The following is a 24,249-nucleotide window of genomic DNA, read 5'->3' on the forward strand; positions in this document are numbered from 1 at the left end:
GATGAGCATTGATATATATCATCGGGGGCAGGTGAAAACGTGTGCCCCGACCAGGACTCGAACGTGGGATCTCCTGCTTACATGGCAGACGCTCTATCCATCTGAGCCACCGAGTGCACAGAGGATAGTGCGACTGCAGGGACTATCTCGCACACGCCTCCCACGAGACCCACATTCTCACCTTTCATGTCCACACACTACATTCATAGTGTCCCACCCCAACGAACTCATTACTTGTGGAAGACATTCTTACCAAGTCCCGTAAGAGTTCGGGGAATATGTGTGCATCTGCACAGAAGAAAAAGTTCGTGGCTGGTATTGCCAGAACTATATACTTATATGGATGTGGTGTCTGTTCTTACGGACATGTCCTGCAACTACTTCCATAATTACCGAGGTGTCTCACTGTGCCTGTCACTGTCACCTATGCAGCTCTGCGTGAACCTATGAAAGTCGTTTAAAGTCCTATTCTAAATCAGCTGAACCACATTTCTAGAAACTGCTGGGGTGAAAATGCAGACAAACAAAAGAACGCTGTAATTTCTCTTGCATATTGAGCTGCTGCATATTGTGTTAAAGCAAGGGAGAACAGCGCTCATACAATTAACACGAAAGGGGCCATGTTGGCTATTAATGGCACTGCTACAACAGCTCCCACTTAGTGGTTACATGTTCTGTCCAGTTATGTCTATGCTAATCTCACAATCAAAGATGCCAAGATGCTAATTCTCGAGACAGAGTACAGTAAGAGTTCAGTCCTAAATAGTGGAGACCACCAATTGAGTAAGGTTGCACAGTATGGTCTTTCTTGTCACGAAAGCTCAAGATTCAACCTCGTCCAAATGGCACACAGGAGACCTGGCTACGTCTTGAAAAAGTGGGTTCATAGTGGAAGCGCTGCCTGTGACTGTGGTGCCGAGGAGCAGACGGTGAGGTATGTTGTGGGGGAGCGCCCACTCCGTGTGTTTAAAGGTGGTCTGCCGTGCTTGTCCTGTCGTTGTCCTGGCTGCATGTTTGTTTCACTTAATTTTTAAGATACGCATGAATGTGCGTTGCATTACCTTTCGCGAATGGCTCTTCCGATACACAATATTCCAAAAGGTTCCAAACTGACAACACAGTGTCGATAAAATGACGTTTGCCTCCTACAGAGAACGAGTCAAGAGTGACCAAGAAGCTGTCGCTCCGCCTTTTATACCCTACGCCAGATGAGGTTGCGCAATTGGCTGGAACGTGTCCAAGCCGGTCGGGCACGTCGAAACCTGCGCGTGACCTTGGGGAGCAGACTTGCATACCAGTCATAATTTACGCCAGAATACTTGTCTGACACCTTGATTCGACACTAATGAGCTGGTGACCTCTATCAATGAGAAACGTAAAAGCTGGAGAAAGGACACGTTGAGTTTAGTATTCGCTGTTCTATTCTACAAAATACAGTCAAGTTTCAGAATATCATCTGTTACATCTGCTGGCTCCGTTTTATTTTGAAAGGTTGAACAACATGGAATGGAACATGACAACGCTGCAGAGGGATGATCTGAGGCATCACGTAGTGTCCCAGTCACTGCGTGCTGTTCGGAGCATCACAAGAGCCGTGGTCGCCAGGGAAAGATCTGAGAGCCACCGTCTACGTAATTACAAGTGGACGGACTTGAACAAAACAGGTGAGTATCTTATTTGTGAGTACGTTATTAATAAATAAAGCGTGAAGTGCTCCTTAAGGTTTTCTATAAAAAATCCCATATAAGTTAATGGACACATGATGATGGAGTTGCGACGGACTGAAAACTCTGTCCAAATTATACATAGAAATAAAAACATTAGATCTAAATAATAACAGCACTGGAGAAAATAAACAGTCATCTACTGACAACCGATCGCATCCAACAAGGGAAGATCACCAACTTGGTCTCATATAAAAAAAAGCAGACTTGCAAAATATTAGCTCCAACTATTGATCTCGCGCGAAGATTTGTGCCATAATTCTGAGAGTACGCAGTTATGACCTTGTGAACACATAGCTTTTCAACGCTCGTGTACCACTTGTTTCTGACACTCTCCAACCCACTGCGGTCGACCATTGTCAGAGCACGAACTACTGTACGGTACAATGAGGGAGAGGTTTGCGTTTATAACGTCGGTGAACCAACAAGCGAAAGTGTGGCACCTCCAGGATCAGTATACAGTGACGATCAAATTGCAATGATTAAACCTCAAAGCTCGTGAAAGTTGTAACTCGTAATCTAATGAAAGTGCGCAAGTGTTTCTTTCTGATATTATTTGTACCTTATCATAGAGAACATCTGGTAAATGTAGACAACAAAAGCTGAGTGACGGTAGAGTTTTCTTTATGAGAGGATGACGGTGACAATGATGATGATACGCTTTCACAAAAACCACTTTCGTCAAACAATTTCGTTGATACAGTGGAACAGAGACGTAAAATCAGGAATTGACTGATTAAGAAGCTTGCTTTGAAGATGTAATATTGTCAGATTTGACCTTGCCTCTGTCCATAACAGAGATCTATGTATCAGTGTGTGTGTTTTATATAAAACTGCTTGAGAATATCAGTACTAGAATATCGCTAAACATTGTTGACCATATATGTGCATGACATTGACATACTATCTACTCACATTGCTTACCTGTTTTTCATGTTAAATAACATGTGTTCCACTTGTAGAAAAAAGTTTGGAAACACATGCGGCAGACGTGACTGGTTCCACTCACCTCCTCCCACGCTTTCAACATGAAGCGAGTATGAGTGCTCTAGATGTCACCCCCTCCCCCCCACTTCCCCTGTACAGTACTCTGCACTCGTGCGTTAGGCAGTTGCAGTGGGGCAGAGCCACTGACAGGCAACCTGCACGTGCAAACGGTTAAAAGCAATGCATTCAAGTAGTCTTCATTTAATGTTATCATAATTATGCACATTTATTTTAAGACGGAGCGTGTGTTCGGTTGCTACGGTTGAGATCTTGCAAGTGTACCTTTTTCTCCTTAAAACACAAGGTCAAGTTGGTCGTGTTTACTTGGAAGGTTACAAATAATAAACATGAAGGTTGAGGACAGATTTCAGTCGATGTCAGATAAGGAGAGATCATGCTAACACAGCAGTAGAGCACACCGCCTCTAGCCTTGACAAGGGCCTGAGTTCACCGACAGAGAGACTCCACAAGTCTCTCCAGCTGTGTCGTGCTCAGCTGACGTCACTCAGCAGATCCCGTAGAGCCGCCAGATCGCAGGGACTTTGAGACCTTCACTTTCCACACGCTGGTCGCAGGCATTTCCTGTGAATCGAATCGTTTAGCGGGCATATGGGGACGTGACAGGACGCCTGAGTGGTCGTAAAGCCAGGAGCGCGTCCACGCAGATCTGTGAACATGGGTGCTGTCTCGGGAGAGTCCACAGGATACTCAGCACGAAGCCAGGGCACCGGTCTGGAATTAAAAGATCACTATGTGATGTGATGCGATCTAGACTGCGCGCACACGTAATTTGAGCATAAATCTCTGACACGTGATCGTCTAAGACCCCTGTCCGTTGTCATTCTGATAAAAGCGAGAATGGAGAAAGGTGGCGCCATTTTATTCCGAAATTTTCAGATCTTTGAGGCCATCTGGTGTCGCGTGTGGCCCGCTGACACACATACGCTCCAGAGTTACGGGGATCCAATACACGATGCCAACCCCAGCAGGACAGACACTATGAGTCGCAAGAAAGGGTAGAACCGGTGGCCTTAGATATAGTTTAAAGTGGATAACAAGCACTAGCGGATTTTGGCACTTTATTTACTTCTTTACACGTTTATTTCACGTGATAAAATTAAGGCGAGCGTGTACTCTCTTACACATAACCTGACACCTTAGTGAGTCAACATCACAACAAGCGTAGTACACGAGCAGCACGTAATAGTGATAATTATACTACTACAACTAATAACAACAACAACAACAATAACAATGCAGACAGATATGAACACACGTTTCTGTTGATTGGACATGCACCAGTGATAAAATTAAATACAGTTGGAAAACTTTGTAACAGTAGCTTGTTTTATCATTGATGACAGAAATTAATGTGAATACCGTATGTTATGCTTTATATCAGAATACACATACTACAAAAATTGTAGCTCTGCATTTCTGACATAGATGTAAAACAGCGTAAAATATCGATTCTTGGAGCAACTGTTTCAAACTGTGTATGCATTAATTTTACATGTTTCTTCGCCTTTCTGTTAACAAACCACATAATGACAAAAAATATCAAAGTTTTACGTCAATTTCGTAACATTATGGCTGCAGTACAAACAATCACGATCGCATACCAGATTTAGCCCTGCAGCGGAGTGGAAGAGAGCGGAGTCCCCTTCTCTCTCTCTCTCTCTCTGTCCCATTTGTTTTAACTCGCAACAGTCGCTAGCTATCGCAAACTCTTGCTTCCCCATAGCAGGAATGCTTAGAAAAGGATCGAGGCACAGGAAAGTACCAGCCTTAGGTTACGTCCCGGTCACACAGAAATTCGACTGTGAGCCACACCCAGGGGTAGATATAACCTGAGATGTCCGTTGAATAGCGATGAATTATGGACTGAAGATGAAGGGAATGGTGTGAAAGAATTAATACGGAAAGGAATGGCACATTGAAGATCAAGACAATCATGAAATGCATCTGAATTTCTCTTACGCTATAGAACAACGTTTATGAATGCCACACAGGCAGGAATAGACATTATGAACAGCGCATCCTAGAAGTTGGAGAAAAAAAGATAAATACAAGGCGTTAACGGAAAAGAAACGTTGCGAAACAGAAAAAAAAAACACTTCAGTTGAAGTGTGAAGAAGAAACAACAATGGCAATGGAAGACACTGGAGATCCCATATAAGAGTCATAGCTTAACACAGATTTGGAACGCAGAAGCAATAGGTAACATACCTTCGTATTTTCCGAAATCATCGGCGGAAGCGGCAACGAAGAACTACAGAAGTTGGCGTGTAGACTATGCGAGAGGGGCGGTATGTCGTTAGACTCAATCCTGTAGACAAGAGCAGGTACTTGCGAGGCCTATCGCACAATTAGCATAACACCTCATCTATCGAATTTGTTGACAGGAATAATACACTACGCGATCAAAACTATCTGGACACCTGGCTGCAAATGACACAAGTTCGCGGCGTCCTCCATTGGTAATGCTGGAATTCAGTAAGGTGTTGGCCCACCCTTAACCTTGATTACAGCTCCCATTCTCGCGGGCATCCGCTCAATCAGGTGCCGGAAGGATTCCTGGGGAATTGCAGCCCATTCTTCACCGAGTGTTGCACTAAGGAGAGGTATCGATGTCGGTCGGTGAGGTCTCGCACGAAGTCGGCGTTCCAAAACGTCCCAAAGGTGTTCTGCAGGATTCAGGTCAGGACTCTGTGCAGGCCAGTCCATTACAGGGATGTTATTGTCGCGAAACGACACCGCCACATGCCGTGCATTACGAACAGGTGTTCGATCGTGTTGAAAGATGCAATCGCCATCACTGAATTCCTCTTCAGCAGTGGGACGCAAGAAAGTGCTTGAAACATCAATATAGGCCTAAGCTGTGATAGTACCACGCAAAACAATAGGGAGTGCAAGCCCTCTCCATGAAAAACACGACCACACCATAACAAAACCGCCTTCGAATTTTACTGTTGGCACTACACACGCTGGCAGATGACGTTCACTGGGCATTCGCCATACCCACACCCTGCTATCGGATCGCCACATTGTGTACGCTGATTCGTCCCTCCACACAACGTTTTTCCACTGTTGAATCATCCAATGTTTACGCTCCTTTCACCAAGCTAGGCGTCGTTTGACATACACCGGCGTGATGTGTGGCTTCTAAGCAGCTGCTCGACCGTGAAATCCAAGCTTTCTCTCCTCCCGCCTAACTGTCACAGTACTTGCAGTGGATCCTGATGCAATCTGGAATTGCTGTGTGATGGTCTGGATAGATGTCTGCCTGTTACACATTACGACCCTCGTCAACTGTCGGCGCTCTCTGTCAGTCAACAGACGGAGTCGGCCAGTACGCTTTTGTGCTGTACGTGTCTCTTCACGTTTCCACTCCACTATCACATCAGAAACAGCAGACCTAGGGATGTTTAGCAGTACGGAAATCTCGCGTACAGGTGTATGACACAAGTGATACTCAATCACCTGACCACGTTCTAAGTGCGTGAGTTCCGCGGGGCGCCCCATTCTGCTCTCTCACGATGTCTAATGACTATTGAGGCCGCTTACACGGAGTACCTGGCAGTAGGTGGCAGCAAAATGCACCTAATATGAAAAAACGTGTTTTTGGTGATGTCCGCATACTTTTGATCACATCGTGTCTATGCAGAGGAATGTAAAAGAAAATAGGGGATATAACAGATGACGATCATTTTGGTTGTCAAAAGTGTAATAGCACAAGAGAGCAGCACGTCTGACGTTGTAATTTATGAGGTAAGCAAAACTTGAAAATAAAATGGACACATTCATAGGACCTGTAGACCTAGAAAAGCCATCTGGAAACTAAAATTGTGAAAAATGTTCAAAATACTGAGAAAAGTAAGAGTATAATTCAGCGAAAGGCGGGTAATACACAATACATGCAATAACCAAGACGGAACAATAAGAATGCAAGCCCAAGAATAAAATGCTCTCCCATTTCCTACCAACGCCTTCGGTAGTTCCATTCTTCATGGTTCTGCTGAAAACCTTATCATTTCTTCTCTTATCAATCCACTTAATTTTCAACATTCTTCTGTAGCATCACATCTCGAACACATTGATTTTCTTCTGTTCCGGTTTTCCCAATGTCCTAGATTGAGGGCATGTACAGAATGGCACTATCATGCCGTCCATACGGCAGTTACATTACAAAAAATGCTAAAAACAACGCGTCACTTACATTGTGCCTCAGTAGATGTCAAATTTACGAACGTTCTGACGTGTATATACCTCACCGTTGTATCTGTGTGTTGAGTATTCTAACTCTGAGAGTACATCACCATTAAATGAGCGTAAGGATCACAGAAATGGCATAAGGTACATTTATTGTTACCAATGTCAACATAATTAACATGAATCTCATCAAATCACTGTTCATGTGCACTGTTTACATGGCAACTGAGGCACTTGGTGGGGGAACATATTCACAAGTCGTTTTTCATTAGCTCTCATCAGTGATCGTACATCCAACAGTAACTCCTTAATATCAGAGTATCTTTATACCACGTTTACATTCGTTAACAGAATTTACCATCCTGTATTACGATACAGTCAAATGACATAAAGGAATAAGGTGAGAAATTTGTTTATTATCATAGAGCGTAGTAGCACATATGGTATCTACCTCCAAGACTTACAGTAGCTTGGATACTCATAAAAACATAGCATTAATAATCATATACATTTCATTTTACATGCAAATTCATTGTACCAAATTAACAACACAAAAATCGCAATTATCATAGACGAATTGATCCACACGACAAATAAAAAAAAAAGAAGTACAATAAACTGAGATAAAAATGTGTGATGGGATACTTTCCACAAATTACAGAACATTATGTGTACCACTACCTAATTGTAAAATGCACTAACAGTATGTAAGGTACCATACCAGTACAAATGTAGTCAGAGATTTCCATGGTCTCTAGAACGTTTAGGGGGAGAAGGGCTTTTTCAGTTGCACTAGCAAAACACCTCATACAATTTTTTCCTGAATTACTAAAATATATTACTTATCTTAAAATAAAGACATCCCAAATATAAAAACGTGTATGAGTGGACATGATTCTTCCTCGTTTTCATACAAATCATACAACTCATAGGAAAGGTCATAAGGACTACTCACATTATGAAACCAGTATAGACACGATTCCGTGCAAATCGTTACTTCCTATGTTTGTCAGTAAGTCAATGCCAAATAGGCAAACTACACATCCTCATTTAACTTACCTTTTATTATTAGGACACAAAAATGATTGGAAATTACCTCAAGATCTCTAATTGCTTAAGTCTGTCTCATTGCTGAGCAAGTCGTGTGGGTGATTTTTTAAGTAATTTCATGTTACCATTTCTTCAGGTTAGTTGATACTTGTACCCCTAGGCAATGTATCAAGAATCCTTATCATCGAATCTACGTTAGGTGATGGTACTCTCCTCGCTCTGCCCGATGTGCTCTTTAAACTTGTGATTGGAATATGAGCTTTGTAACATCTGGTCGAGGTGTCCATGTTGTAAATCTTACGATTACTGACAATGTATATTCATCTAGTTTCAAAAGGTAAATGCTACTTGTATACACTCTGTGAAGGCAGAAAGTGAAAGCTGTGCTTCCACAGAGACTTGGGCCACTGGCTTGTTCACCAGTACGTCGTCTCCCGTCTTGTGCAGAACTGCAGGCCCAGGCGGCGGTTTTCCGGGAGCGCCTCTCCAGCTACTGGCGAGACGTGGCGCAGCTGGTCTCACTCGGCGCGACGCACTTCTCACAGCTGTTGGTTCCCCTCGCGTTCGAACACGTGGTAAGTGGTGATTTTTCCTCCTCTTACAAACTTTGTTATATGTACCATAGGTGATAAAATGACACACACGGCCTGGTCAGTTCAAGAAGTCTGTTTCCAGGTTTATCTGGTTCCCACTGGAGCTATATTTGGTTCTCCAGTTCTATTACTAACCCTCTGCCAGAATTCTGAACGACCTCTACTTCTGTGGGGCTAGGACACAGGGAAGTTAAGCTCAGATTGGTTAAGGATAAGAAAATCGTCTGTATCTTCCTTTTCTGGTATTTGCTCGCTACTTCTTTAACAGATTTAGGAAACTTTGCATCAGATCCTGGTTTACAATCCCAAGCCTGTTAGCTACATATTTAGTGGGGACTGGTCTAGTGTCTATTGTCTCCGTTTTTATGTGACCATATGCATCTTTGCTTCTGTGGAACATGTACTCCTAATGGAAGGAGGAAGGTAGGAGTCGGAGATTACATAGCCAGGAAATTGCAGCGTCTAATAAGGTAGCAGATAAATTAATTTTTACGCACTGATATGGGTGTTGTCATTGGAAAATGTCGTAAGGATACTTTGGCAAGGGTCAACAGCAGGTGACACGAAAATCATAGCATAAGCAGACGATGTGATTTTACAGGAAGACCATGAGCAGAAATTGAAGATCATTAGTTTATGAGTCTACAAACGCTGGAACATAACTATATCTTTCTCATGCTCACTGATACAAGTCATAATTCAAATTTATTTCAGAGAAGTCAAGGCTCTTTCATCCTGGTTCAGTACTAATCTGTAAGTATTCTAGGGTAGGTTATAATTTACGCTATAGTAACAATTGACATTCATAAGAACTGCGTAAGTTGACATCTGGCCTTATAAAATTACTTCTCCTATTTAGCCTGTATACATATCTGATAATGTATACACTTCGATACACAACTGCTCCAAGTCCTCCCACCTAAACTTTCACGTGTCCATTCCCCGCGACTCCGTGACCAGATGTTAAGTAGCTGATGCTTGTGACTCGACAATGCTCCAGCCATCACAGCCACAAAGGAAGACGGACAATAACCACAACCTGAAGATGAGGTCCATCAGTTGGCGCATTTTGCGTCAGTGGGTGTCGGTCTGTTGTCAAAACAACTCGAAGTTTTTACTTTCCATGTACCCAACAATTTTGCTATTCCGTAATTGATTCATGTTTGTTGCAATTCACACATTCTTTTATGAATAAGGTAATGTTTTCAGTTTATAATATGTGAAAAACATTTATTACTAATAGAGACAGAAGCTTTCAGTGTATACCTACTTATGACAGCAACAGCAATGGCAGCACAAAAACAAAACACACACACACACACACACACACACACACACACACACACACACACATGCACACACTACAAATATATAAAATATTTTCCTTACAGGGATTGAAATTGTACGTGTTCTACACAAACTATATCCTCACTCACTCATATATTATTGGTGTTTTGCCCTTAAAGAGCGCATTTGGACTAAACTACATGGCCAGTTCCTTTTGCTGCCTTCCTTGCTGCCCAAACTTCCCTCATTCGCTCGCTGTGTTTCTGTTTCCGGTCCTCTGTCCATATTTCTTGTCGGCTTCGTGTCTTCGGCTTCATCTTGATTGCCTTTTTGGTTGCCCATATTTCTTTCATCTTCCAGCTGTGATCTTGCTTGTGTTCTTCGGTCCATTTTACGCCTGTTCGTTTGTCACATTGTATCTCATGTAGTTTACTTTTCTTAATGATGTTTCTGAATTTTATTCTGTCGTTTATTGTGTCTGCTGTTATGTTGAGTTGGTTCAGGTCGTTTTTTACCTCTGCCACCCATTTGTTTTTTCTAGCTGTTACCCAGTCAAAGATCTGTTTGGTCAGTTTGTGTGATGGTATTCTGTATAGGTGTCTATAGAATTGTAGTCTGCGTTTTCTAATCTTTTCTGTGATTGTCTCCGTATGTTTGTATAGTTCCTCTGTAGGTTCCATAATCCATATTCCATTGTTGTTGGTTGCGCCAAGTATTTTCCTAAGTATCTTCCGTTCTACTTTCTCTAGTTGTCTGATACGTGTATGCCCTAGGGTTAGTGTGGTCTCTGCTGCATACAGTGCCTCGGGGAGCACCACCGTGTCGTAGTGGCTTAATTTGGCTTTTTGTGAGATAGACTTCTTGTTGTAATGATTCCACACTACTTTGTATGCCTTGTCCAGTTTAGTTTTTCTTTTTTCGTTTGAGTCTCTGTTATGTCCACTCATTTGTAATGTTTCACCGAAGTATTTGAAGTTTACTGTTTTCTAAATCCTGTCGTACTTTGTGTTCAGGGATGAGAGTTTCTTTGTGCTCATAAACTGAGTCTTTTCGTAAGAGATCTGTAGTCCAGTTTTGGAAGCGATTTCGTGTAGTATTTCAATAGCGTCTTTTGTTTCTTTTATACCTTTCGTGACAATCGCCAAATCGTCTGCAAAAGCCAGGCATTTAATCTGTAGGTTTCCTAAGGCTATCCCCTGTTGTGATGTTTCCCATCGTTTTATTACCTTATCTAACACCAGATTGAAAAGGAGAGGTGAGAGGCCATAGCCTTCTCGGACACCTGTAAGAATTTCAAAGTGCTCTGATAGTTCCCCACAGAACTTTACTTTAGAGGTCGTGTTGGTTAAAGTTTGCTCTATGATAGCCCTTGTTTTGTTGTCTACTTTGTATTCTGCTAGAATTTTGAAGAGAGTTTTCCGGTCGATAGAGTCGTACGCCTTTTTGAAGTCGACAAAGGTAATGATCAGGTTCTGTTTGTGTTGTAAAATCATTTTCAGGTTTCGAATTTGTTCCTGACAAGACCGCCCTTTACGGAAGCCTGCTTGGTATTCCCCAATCAAGTGTTCAGTCTGGCATTCTAGTCTGTTTAGTAAAGCTTTAGAGAGGATCTTGTATGTGACCGGTAGTAGGGATATTCCTCTGTAGTTGTTCGGGGTCAGTCTTGTCACCTTTTTTGTGTAGTGGGTGTATCAGGGCAGTTTTCCAGTCCTCAGGAATTTTCATGGTCTTCCAGATATCTTCCAAGATCCTGTGGACGTCTTTGGTGAGTTCTGTGTCTTGTATCTTCCAGATTTCCGTGATGATGCCATCGTCTCCTGGTGCTCTACGATTCTTGAGTGACTTGATTATTTCTTTAAGTTCTTCTAGAGTTGGAGGTTCACTATCTGGATTGTACGTGCTCGTTTCTGTCATCATTTCTTCCATAGGGGGGTCCGTGTTGAGCAGTTCTTCAAAGTACTTTGCAAGAATGTCACAATTGTTTTTGGTATTGGTTTCTAGGGTTCCATCCGGTCTTCTGAATTACAAGTTGGGTGGTTGATATCCAGTCATATTTTCTCTGAACGTTCTGTAGAAGTTTCTTGTATTGTTCTTCACGAAGTCCGATTCGATCTCCGTCAGTCGCTGTTTATCATACTGTCGTTTTTCACGGCGAATGATTTTGCTTGATTGCTTCTGTGTTTCCAGGAAGTTCATTCAATTCTCTTGGGATTTATAGCTACTAAATTTTTTCCATGCACTGATTCGTTGGTCAATAGCTTGGTCACATGTGTGGTTCCACCAACGGTGTTTCCGTGTGCGTGGTGCTTGTGCTAGTTTCATGGCCTCTCGGATTCTTCCTGAAAGTTGTGTCCAGTCTGTCGTTTTCTCCATTTTAATTTTGTCTAATATTTGTGCCTGATTTAAAGTAAGGTATTCTCGATATGTTCTAACAATTTTGTTCTTCTGGAGCTTTTTCTTGGGCAAAAGACGAATCCTGATCTGTAGTAGGTGGTGGTCGAAGTAGCCTTTATGTGTGTCTATGTTCAAAATTTCTTTTTGTGAGTCTTTCTGGACTATTACGTGGTCGATTTGTAGTTCTTGCTTTCAGCTGGGGAATTTCCATGTGGTAAGTTTCCGTGTTGGTTTCTTGAATTTTGTTGACATTATCGCCAGGTCGTGGCTTTTGCAAAAGTCTATCACGTGTTTTCCGTTTTTGTTTGTGTCCTTGTGTGGAGTATGTTTTCCTGTGGTATGTCTGTATATCTTCTCTTTTCCGAGTTAAGCGTTGAAGTCTCCCAGTATTATTTTGACTCTATGTGCAGGAATTTTTCTGATAGTTTCTTCCATTGTCGTCCAGAAGTCATCAATTTCGTCCGGGTTTTTCCTGTTGTAGTCATTAGTTGGTGTATGTGCGTTGATTATTGTGTAGGATTTGTTGGCTGATTTCACTGTGATGGTGCTGATTCTTTCGTTTGGTGACGAAAAGTCGATTATGCTGGCCGTGATGGACCTGTGTGCTGCAAATCCTGTGCCAAAAAGCCTTAGGTTTTTCAGTTGTCTCGATGGTTTTCCTTTGTATATTCTGAAATTCTCCATGTTGAAATGGTCTTCGTCTGTGAATCGTGTTCCTTGCAGTGCAGAGACACACACACACACACACACACACACACACATATATATATATATATATATATATATATATATATATATATATATATATATATATATATATATATGTTGTGCAATAAGCATTCATGACCTCACACATGCAGAGAGAACTGTGACAAACGGTTCACCAAACTGTACCACAAACACTGAGTCACACACTAGAACTGTTTACTAATTAATAAAAACACTCAGTCCCTTCAGTGAATAGTCTGGATGCAGAAGGGTCCCAAACCATCGCGACAGATGGATCACTTGTGATCGTGAAAGGACAGCCTTGCTTCCAGCTACAATTACAGTCCATACCTCAGTATATACCTCGATAGAAAGATTACCTAATCAGCATTTGTGGTGCAGCGCCAATGCCCCAATGCCATCGAGGAAGCACCTGTTGTAGTCCCCGATTAGGAGAGCCTTTGAGGCTTTGCAAATGGCTGTGCTTGTCATGTAAACTGGTGGAATGGTCCAGCTGGTCCCTCAAAAGCATCAGCAGCCACATATTTCATCTTTTTCCTCATTCTGGCGACTTCCCCTGGACATCCGTCAGAACCCTCCAAATGATAGACGTTGTTGTCAGGTTTGCCTGTAGATGCTGTTTACATCCACGTAAAGGATGTAACTGAAATCGTCAGACAACATCTACTCCTTCTGGCTCATTTGCAAGTTATTCGCCTTGGTATACCTATGCACAGGTTGGCCAAGTCACCCCTGTATCTCATGTTCCAAGGAGACAAGCAATTCAACGTTGGTCAAGAATTCAATGCTGGCACATGTCTTTCTTAACATGGCATCCCACGAAAGGTCAGGTATTCACTATAGAATTTCTCGAAGATGTCGGCAGGCAGATGTACATGGTGTTCATTATTTTACATGTTCTTATAGATCAGAGATGCCGAACTCCTACATTCACCAAGTGTCTCTTAGTTTACTGGAGAGTCCAGATTTTCATATAGACAGACCTCTTCTTCGTCATAAGCTGAAACTTTGAATCATTGAGATATGTGTCTCCCTTTGCTATGCATATCTTCAGGACGCGTTGGTTCAGCATGTTTCTAAAAAGATGTGAGCATGGAACGTTGTGAATCTAGGAAGTGGAACATTATTCTTTGTGCGATCATCACTGAAACGACATGTATATCCGAATGGTGCCAGAAATGACACTGGTCTTCTCATCCTACATCCCAGACTCACCAAAGTGCTGAACTAGAAAGTGGGCATCATACTCACTTAAATTGTGGAAAAGACCGCTATGTGGTGTGGCAGTTAGTACTTAAAGGCTTGTGAGCTTCACTGTGGGACTTCCCCGTTACATGAGAACAGGCTCTACAGGGAGCTTCCTCATCTCTGTCCAGTCGCGGTCCCCAGATATAACGATCAGCTACCTGCCTTGTACAATGCATCATTCTCCTTCTAGTTGGCCGTGAGGACGTTCTCACTATAAATGTTATAAATATCCCGTGCAAGATTTTCCAGCTCAGGGAGCAACCATCTCACAGTATTCCCTCGACATCAGATTTTAATTTCTTGTGATCAGAGTTGTACGCGTAGACAACTTGATAGGTAGCCACATGTCGTACGCGTCATTCTGTGACAGTGGTATGGGACCCCGAGGCATCACCTCACACTGTCCCACGAGAGCTAGGAGGCACTCTGAATCGATGTAAACAACGAAGGGACAGAGCTGCTAGTGAGAGGCATTCTTAAACTTCGAGAACCATTTACCCCTGATAAGCATTTCCACCCATATTGGTTCTTGGCTCCAGAAGTCAATGAGGTGTCTTTCAAGATACCAGCTCTTGTCAAATGATTTGAGACATCTACAGCAAAAATATCTTGCAACTTTATTGTTCTCATTTCAGAACGAAGTAGGTGGGATACACATTTGATCCAAATATTGTGTTGCTTATCGCCTTTAGAGATTAGCAGCAGGTCTACACTTTTGGGACGTTTACCGGCTAATTTGGACAAGATGAGGGGACCAACTACTTTATGCTTTACTTCTTTGTTGTTGTGCGACACAGTGTGTTGATGTTCTTCTTCTTCTTCCGGCTTACCAACATTCAGCCCATAAACGCGAATCGAATACTCGCAGCTCTTACTGTCTTTGAAATGACCTGGAGTACTATGGGGAATTCTGTGCTCTGGAAATTAAAATGTCACTGGACATCTGATGTTTGGTACGTATCTGTGTGCCCTTCATTTTTAGGATTATTTCTATCGCTACCGAGAAGCAACCATGAAAAGCAATTTAAATTTCTCTCATCAAGATTTTGGACATTATTTGATGATTTTTAGCAATATATTCTTTGGAAGAGGGATGTAACTGGACCCCACAATAAGTGGATCAAAATCTTACGATTATAAATCAGGGTGGAGTATATAGCTCACTGTCTTACTGGATCCCATTTCCTGCATCGCAGAAAAGTGACTCAGTATAGCCACTCTGGTATCGACTCGCCCCATGATCTCGCAACAGTTCTAACCCAAATTTGGACAATGCTCTTCTCCTCAGCATCACGTCCTCTTTTATGGATGTGTAAATCCACAGCCGAGAGCTGCTTTCCACATAATGATTGGATACTATGCATCGATGACGTATCCAGGCAGCCACAGAGAGGGGTGGGCTGCGGTGTAAGACCAACTGCTAATAACTCTGCGCATAAGAAGAAGAAAGAGAAGCAGTTGATATGAACCTAGTGAATGAGAAATGAAAAACTGTATTCGATCATTGATAATAATAACAATAAATTAACTGTTGTTGAGTTCATTACTGGAATACACTTCAAGCAACTCATCATCAACTGGCGTGTTTGTCAATAAGGTCATCTTCAGCATGGGCATTAGTGGAGGTGTATGACGTCGGCAGGGGCATGTTCCTGAGAGAATATGGGCAAACCCAAACGAGAACACAGGTTCAAATGCACCAGCAGCTAGCGGTTGTGTCAGAATACCGATATTCTCACTGCGCACATCCGCACGCAAGAGCATCTCAAAAATAAGCACAAAAAATTTTATAGTGTAGAATAATGAAGATAGAACTCACATATCTACTCCTGAACAATCGAAGTCATTCCCCAGGGATCATCTTCATCATTATCAGCTGCTGGGTTCAGATGCCACAGTGTGTCATGCCTGATCGCATCTAGCGAATGAGAAGTAGACCCCGTAAGAATCACTAAAAACAGTATAGAAAATATGTATATTTACTTTAATCCTCTGCCAAGTTGATCATGGTGAATGACATCACACCCCCGTCGGTAAATAGTGACAGCAGTGCGGCGTCATCATTGTCATCCAATGTGCGTGGGCGCCCACTGCAGTCACCATCGTCACCACGGTTGCCACACGAGCGCTTCACTCCGACGTCAGTGCTGGATGGCAGTCGCAGGCAGCCCTCCACAGGGCAGTTCACAGACCCCTTCAGCGTGCGCTGATGAGGAATTCAAGTCGCAGTTCATCACGCTCCTTCTCTCACCACTAACATTATTTACACATGGTTCATTGGGACAGGTCCCACCATATTGGTACACGTTTGAACGTGCCTCTCCCAACTTGCTACTACTCTCATTACTTACCAGGCGAGGGTGCAAGGCAGCACGAACGGGTTTATTTCTCGACAGAAGAAGAACTTCACATATTAAACGAGTGGGATTATGGTGCGACAGAAATGCACGAAATGGAATTTGATGGCTGCAAGCAGTTGCTCATCGGCTACGTTTTGAGCGACACTTTGCAGGAACTTGGAAAATCATCTCGTCAGTTCTCGAAAAACAGTGTAGATGTTACATGGTAAATAAAAGTAGCTGACAAAATAACTGTACAGAATGCTGTAGGGAGTATCTAAATAAGGGCAACAGTTTTATTAAAAAAGCATTTATTTATAGCACTGCCTTTTTAATAGTATTTGTACCTATCTGCAACACAAGTAAACCCTATTTTCTTTCCACCACCATACATTTGCTCGAGATGTCGGATTGATGGACAGTGGTATGATTCCAAATTCAGGATGGCAGCGTTCTTGAAAATTTCCTGCATTCATACCACCTTCTCACAACCTTTGACGCGCAGGACGCTGTCTCTATGATTAAACTTTCGGAGTAATGCCAGCATATCCTCATAGATCATTCCTGTATCGTACCAGCTTCTGGGCTGATGGAGTCGTGTCAGCCGCGCTACTGTCTTCCAAATCTTGTCACATTTCATTGTTCTGAATAGCTGGGGCGAAGTGACAACTGTGTAGGAACTTGTCAAAACACCGACTGAGCCGGCGCATGTGACAAAAGCTTGCACAACAGCAACATGTTGCACAGGCAGACAGGCAGTTTGGACTCTGGAAAGCAGGTGTTCAGCTATATCTACAGGTGTTTCATACACCACCAACATCTTGTCATAACCCCAGAGAAAGAGGTTCAGGGTTGTAAGATCCAGCTATCGCGCTGGCTGTCGCACAGGATCTCCCCTTTCCAATCCAACAATGAGGGTGGGTGTTGTTTAGGTGTTTGCAAACATTAACATCAAAGTGGGCTGCTGCACCAACGTGTTGAAACGACACGATTCTGTGGACAACAAAAGGTACATTCTCCAAGAAATGTGGTAACATATCTCGCAGAAACGCCGAGTTATGTGGACAAATCAGATGGGGAGGCAGCAAATAAGGTCGTACGAGTGATATTGGCTAACAACCAGAAATACATTGACAGAGAATGTTTGCTGATGGCCACCGATATGAGCAGTCTGGGGATTGTCCTCTTTCCAGATCTGGCTGTTCGGCTGTCCACCGTCATAGGTAAATGAGGCCTCATCAGCAAACAATACAAACTGTATGAAGTTTGATCGTACAGCACTGTGGAGGATAATGGATTGATAGAAGCGGAGGCGGTGTTCAAAATCCTTTTGTCCCAGTGCTTGCACACGTTCCTTATGACAGGAATGTAATACCTACTCCACCAGTACTCTACACACTCTGCCCTTTGAGGCGTGCATTTCTCTGCTAAATTGACAGCTGCTTAATGCTTAGTAATCGGCTACATGATCTAACAGCATCTCTTCAAAGTCTATTTCTCAGATAAGTCTTTGGCGGGTACTTTGGCTGGCTCTCCGTGGCGTGAATGAACCTCTCTCTCTCAAGTTGGTACCCGCAGAGGTAAACTTCTGCAAATTAGGATAATGTCTGTTGAAAAATCATTCTCTGTGCACTCATGTTGCTTTACAGCCACTACATCCTACTGGACCGCACATTAAATACACGTCTGCAAACTCTTGCGACAAGTAAGGTTCCATCTATAACTACTCATTGTGCACTGTACACAGCAACACACCTCACCATGACACGTCACAAGCTGTCTGACGCAATTGGCAGATGACAGCAGGGACAGTGGTGTGCCTGCAGCGCAGATTATTGCTCCAGTGCGATGCTTGCAGTCGTCACATGACACACGTGCTACGAGCCAAGTTGTGTACAGTATGTATGTTTGTAGGTCAGGAGTGTACACTGTTTATCAGCTGCTACTGTTCGACTGCACAACGGACACACGAGATCTTTGCAAGAGTATGAATAACTGCAGGCATTATTACAATACATGCATTGAGACTGACAGTCGTTGGTTGCAACAGTTACTATGAGCTACATTGTTGTTAAGTGGTGCATGCTGTGTATGTCCTTAACACAATAAATATGCATTTTCGAGCATTGGTTCCCTATCTCATGACTACAACAACATTTTATGTTTGGATGCACTAATGTTCGTATGTTATGCTTTTAACAGATCATCAATGCAATGCATGTCCAAATGGCAAAAAAAAAAAAAAAAATTCATGTGATATAATTACAACTTAACAAATTTCAGATTTTTTCCTATACTTGTACTGGAAAACTCAGTTGCTGCCAAATCTCATGATTCTAAGTCAACCCTATAGGTTTCGATGAGTGAGTTTTCGATTATCAAAATATGTGACATAAATGGCCGTATCTGTTGACTGGAGTGATTTATAAGCTTACAATTTTTACGCCGCCAAAGGTCCATAGACCTATATATCTGACATAAATTTGAATTGATACCCAGAACTGATCCAGAGAAAAAGAGTCCTAGCAGACGGACAGACAAATAACAGACTGATAAAAAATAATACGAAAAGTATTTTCTAGAGTTATATAGTTACAAATTAAGGACTTTCAGATTTAGGCCATATCTTTTGATTGCATTGACTTAGAAACTTACAATTTGTCCAACGCCAAGGGAGCATAGACCTTAACATGTGACATAAGTTTGAACTTCGTACCCGAAACTGGTCCAGGAAAAAGGATCTTAACATTCGGATAGGCAGACAGACAGATTGATAAAAACAAGACAAGGAAGTATTTTTTATTGTTATATAACTAATATAATTACAGATTAATAATTTTCGGATTCTTTTCCTTTACATGTACTGTGAAACCTCGCTTGCCAAATTTCACGATTTCAGATCAATGGAAAGCACCTTTCAGGGTTTGACGAGTGAGTTTTCGAGTGTGGATATATGTGCCATAAATGGCCGTATCTCTTGATTGGAGTGACTTGTAAGCGTAAACTTTTGATACCTCTCTGGGAGCACAGACATTAGTACGTGACATGAATTTGAACTTGATACGTAGCGACAAGGGTTCTTAGCAGTCGGACCGACAAACGGACAGCAAAGCGATTCTATGAGGCTTCCGTTTTACAGATTGAAACATCGAACCCTAATGATTCCACAGTATTGTGTCTTCAACCACTGGAGTTATTTTGAGACACTTTCTCTGTTTTGGTTTCTGTGTTAACATCAATTAGAATAACTGGGACAGGCTCATTATGTCCCCTCTGAAACTCCAACGTCAGTAAGCCGTGCTACATCCCTTTAAATCTGCAATATTCGAGACGTGTTCAGATGTAGACTACATCGTTTTAGATGAAGAGCAATAAACGGAAATTTTCGGAAAAAGCGAGCAGCCAGGCAATGGAGCAACGCTACAGAATACTGAGTCAAACTGACATTTCACATGTCACAATTAATTCAGATAATTTTTCTGATATGGAACGGCTGAAGTATATCATTGTGTTTGTAAACGGTAGCAACGTGTGTTCAGGTTTCTCATAGCATTGGTAGCGAGTAAGATTTTGACGGAATGGTCAGCGATCTCACCATTCTATTTTCGAAAATCGCTCAAAAGTTTGGATAGAATCTCCTCAGAGCCACAGCCTCGCCATGTGGCTCTACACGTAGGAACTTAACGCTGCTGGTGGCCCCAGAACATTCCAGTCGGACACGTCGTTACGAGAGTATGCATTCATACATCCAGACGTTTGTAATGTCACCTACCAAGAAATACCTGCGCCTCTCTTACCTGATGTCATAGTTTGAGAAATGTGTGTATTTAATAAAACCCCACTAGGCATCTGCTGTGCGTAAATGTTTCAATGCGTGTACAAAACTGAATGTACTACACTCACGCGCTGGCAGTAATTTCAGTGTTATTTACTAGTGGTACACGTAACTGTAAATTAAGACAGGCTGCTGCTTGTGAATATTATGAGAGGAATTTGAACTGTTTTCTGTGTGTCTCAGGGTAACCACACCAGTGATCAGCAACTCCACGGTTGGATGAAGGACGTGGAACGTGTGAAAGACATGCTGCACACGAAAGTAACCGGATTGGTACACGACGCGCAATGCGTCAGCAAACAGGTAGAGCACTACGAGTTGGAAGAAGACAAGGACAGGCCGGGACGCTTGATAGTCAGGTATGAACCAGTGTGCACTCAAATCTTTGCCGTACTCGCTATGATTCATTAGTGTTTATTTCACTTTTTTTCGTGGAAGTATTCATTACTGCAATAGAATATGCTGGGATCATTTAATTCAGGGTGGAATGAGGAACTAGGAGTGAGAGACCGTAGTGAAAGAGATGGTTACAGAAACTAGTCATTTGCGAAGTATTTTGATTCCACGTGTTACGTAACGGATAGCGCGAAAAGAGACACAACTAGCGATGTTACTGCTTTGACTAGAGAAGATGGTTGCAGATACGTCCAAAGTTTTCATAATTTGTGGAAACAATGACGTGGAACCTGACACAAAAACTGAGCGAGTCCTCATCTTGTGCGGAACAAAAAGAAAGTTACTTGCGGGATAAATTAGGCCAATACCGTGTAGTAGGCATCTAGTCGTTGAGGAAAAGAGGCTACGTGTCATGTTCATCTGAATAGACGAAGAAAAAATCTAAGCACCCATGAGGGAAGATGTCAGCAAAGTGAAGGAAGCGGGTTGGTGTGCTTAAATCAGTCTGTAGCATATAGCGTGAATACCGGAAGTTGCAAGCGAGAGGCAAGCGGAATAGTCTCTCGAGTGCTTTACATACGAGGCCGTGGAAGGGAGTAGTGTAGGAGATATGGCGGCAGTTTGGAGTGTGACCAGGTGGCTTCCTATGTGGGAATGGGTAAGCTCCCAGTAGGCTTCCCACGTCTTATGGCGGTGTTCTTGGATTATATTAGGTGGCTTCTTGTGGGATAGCTATGGAGGTGGGAAACATGGATTAGGATCGACAAATAGACTCAGTCGTGATGGCTTCCAATTGGATGAAAGACTTCTGCAGTTACGTCTGAAGAGCTTGGTATGGGAGTCACTCTGGGATGAGTGTGTCTCGGAAATGGGTTAGGTCTTCTGAAACGAAGGTGATCAACTGAGGTCCACAGTTAAGTTCATCATGGGAACTGATGTGGAAGTAAAGCTGTGGGGAGGCAATGGTCAGTGTGAGCACTGAAATTATGTGGTATGGGATGGCTCGGACAGAGACAGGCAGTAGGGTGGTAAAATTCACACTGAGGATAAAGTATTATGGAGAGTGAACATGATTTGTGGTAATTGGTGCTGTTTTTGAGGAACAGTATTGTTACTCCACATTGGTTATTGTGTGGGGATTTTTGGTTCGCTACTCTACATCTGTCATCGATGCTGTGACTGGGTTACTGGTTCACTGTATACAGAAACCTATACATGGTACGATGGGATAAAATTATGGATAATCCGTCAGGCAGTGATCACGAATGTACCAGTGGTTGGGGAGGTGACTTGAAAAGTGTATATGAGTATATTATTAGACAGGGACAAAGGAAGCTGCAACTCGGGTAGCAGAGTACTCGCAAAGTCCACATGGGGGGGGGGGGGGGGGTTATAGTCTAGGCGATAGTTGGAGGTACTCTCATGAACACTCGCCAGTTGGTACACCTTTAGAGAAATCAGGCCGCTTTCAAAGTAAAGACAGATGGACTGTAACAATATTATCAATAAGGTGTCGAAGTATTGGTAACAAAGTTCACGAATTTACCGAACACCAAACAAGTTCTCAGACTCAAATTATTCTAGGAACTGAGAGCTGTCTAAGAAAATGGTTCAGTTGGCTCTGTGCACTATGGGACTTAACATCGGAAGTCATCAGTCCCCTAGAACTTAGAACTACTTAAACCTAACTAACCTAAGGACATCACACGCATCCATGCCCGAGGCAGGATTCGAACCTGCGACAGTGGCGGTCGCGCGGTTCCAGACTAAAGCCCCTAGAACCGCTCGGACATACCGCCCGGCAGCTATCTAAAACCCGAAGTAAAAAACTCTGACATATTTAGCGAGTCTTGGCATGTTTATCGTAAAGACAGATTAGACGCCATAGGAGTTGAAATGTTCATTGCAGTCGACAAAAAATATTCTCTCTACTGGCGTTGAAAATTGTGTGTGATTGTGACGTTATCTGGCCGCGCAAACAGGTCTAGGTGAAACCATGTTAATTGTCGGGTGTCTTTGCCGCCCAACCGACTCGCTGAGACAGATGTAGAGTCATTCAAAGAAGGTTTATGGTAATACCCAGATCATGCAACACTAATTGCTAGTGACTTTAACTTAGCAAGCATAGACTGGGACGATATGGATTCATTGCAGGTGGTACAGATAGTCTTGTGAAGTATATTTGAACACATTTTCCGAAAACTGTGGTGAGCACATACTTCTGCAGCCAGCATGAAGCGGAAGTATCTTAGGCCTTGTAGCTACAAGCAGGCAGGACCTTATCGAAGGCGTCAGTATAGAGATGGGGATTAGTGGTCGTGATATTATCATAGCGACACTGGGTACGAAAGTCAATATATCAATCAAGAAGGCTAGGGGAGTGTTCCTGCTAGAAAGAGCAGATAAATAGTTGTTAGCATCTCACTTAGACAATAAACTTAAGTCATTTAGTTCCAGAATTATGGCAACAGAGGAATTATGGGCAAAGTTTAAACATACTGTAAATCGGGCTCCTGAAAAATATGTGCCTAATAGGTGGACTAATGGTGGAAAAGACTCACCGTGGTTTAATAACGAAATTCGGAAAATGCCGAGGAAAAAGGCTGTTGCATTCTCGGATCAAAATAGGACGCGCAAATGACGACAGACAAAGATTAGTAGAGAGACGTGCGTCTGTGAAAAGATCCATGCGCGAAGTATACAGCGGCTACCATCGTTGTACCTTGACTAAAGATCTGGCGGAGAATCCGAAAAGTTCTTGTTGTCCTTTACAAAATCGCTAAGCGGGTCTAAGGCTTCCATTCAGTCACACGTTGACCAGTCTGCTTTGGCGCTAGGATATACCAAAAGGAAGGCCGAAGTTAAGAATTCCTCGTTTAAGAAATCTTTCACGCAGGAGAATTGCACAAACGCACCGTCGTTTTATCATCTGACACAGCGCCGTATTGACGACATAGTAATAAGCACCCCTGCCGTAGAGAAACAACTGAAAGAGTTGAAGATAAATAAGTGGTCATGTCTGGATAGAATCCCAATTTGGTTTTACAAAGAGTACTCTACGTCATTGGCCTCTTACTTAGCTTGCATTTACCGCGAATCTTTCGATCAGCGCTAAGAACCAAGTGACTGTCAAAAAATGCAGGTGACTCCAAAGAAAGGTAAAAAAACGGATCCAACAAATTACGGACCAATATCCCTAACTTCTGTTTAATGCAGAATCTTCGAACATATTCTCAGTTCCAATATAATCAACTTTCTCGAGACTGAGGAGCACATGTGCACGAATCAGCACGGTGTTAGCATCGCTCGTGCGACACTCAGCTTGTCCTTTTCTAAGATGATGTTGTTGTTGTTGTGGTCTACAGTCCAGAGACTGGTTTGATGCAGCCCTCCATGCTACTCTATCCTGTGCAAGCTTCTTCATCTCCCAGCACCTACTGCAACTTCCATCCTTC

General features: G+C 42.7%; 1 protein-coding gene across 1 annotated transcript in view; it reads left to right on the forward strand.

The window, feature by feature from the left end:
• Window positions 1–1,513: 1,513 nt before the first annotated feature.
• The window catches only part of LOC126212595 (uncharacterized), a 66,279-nt gene continuing 43,543 nt past the window's right edge, over window positions 1,514–24,249 (forward strand). Inside the window, exons 1-3 of the mRNA XM_049940024.1 lie at window positions 1,514–1,664; window positions 8,421–8,548; window positions 20,582–20,757. Of these exons, the coding sequence (XP_049795981.1) occupies window positions 1,514–1,664; window positions 8,421–8,548; window positions 20,582–20,757 (455 nt within the window). The remainder of the gene's footprint in view (window positions 1,665–8,420; window positions 8,549–20,581; window positions 20,758–24,249) is intronic.

Source organism: Schistocerca nitens, chromosome 11 (genome assembly GCF_023898315.1).
Source record: "Schistocerca nitens isolate TAMUIC-IGC-003100 chromosome 11, iqSchNite1.1, whole genome shotgun sequence".
Lineage (NCBI taxonomy): Eukaryota > Metazoa > Arthropoda > Insecta > Orthoptera > Acrididae > Schistocerca > Schistocerca nitens.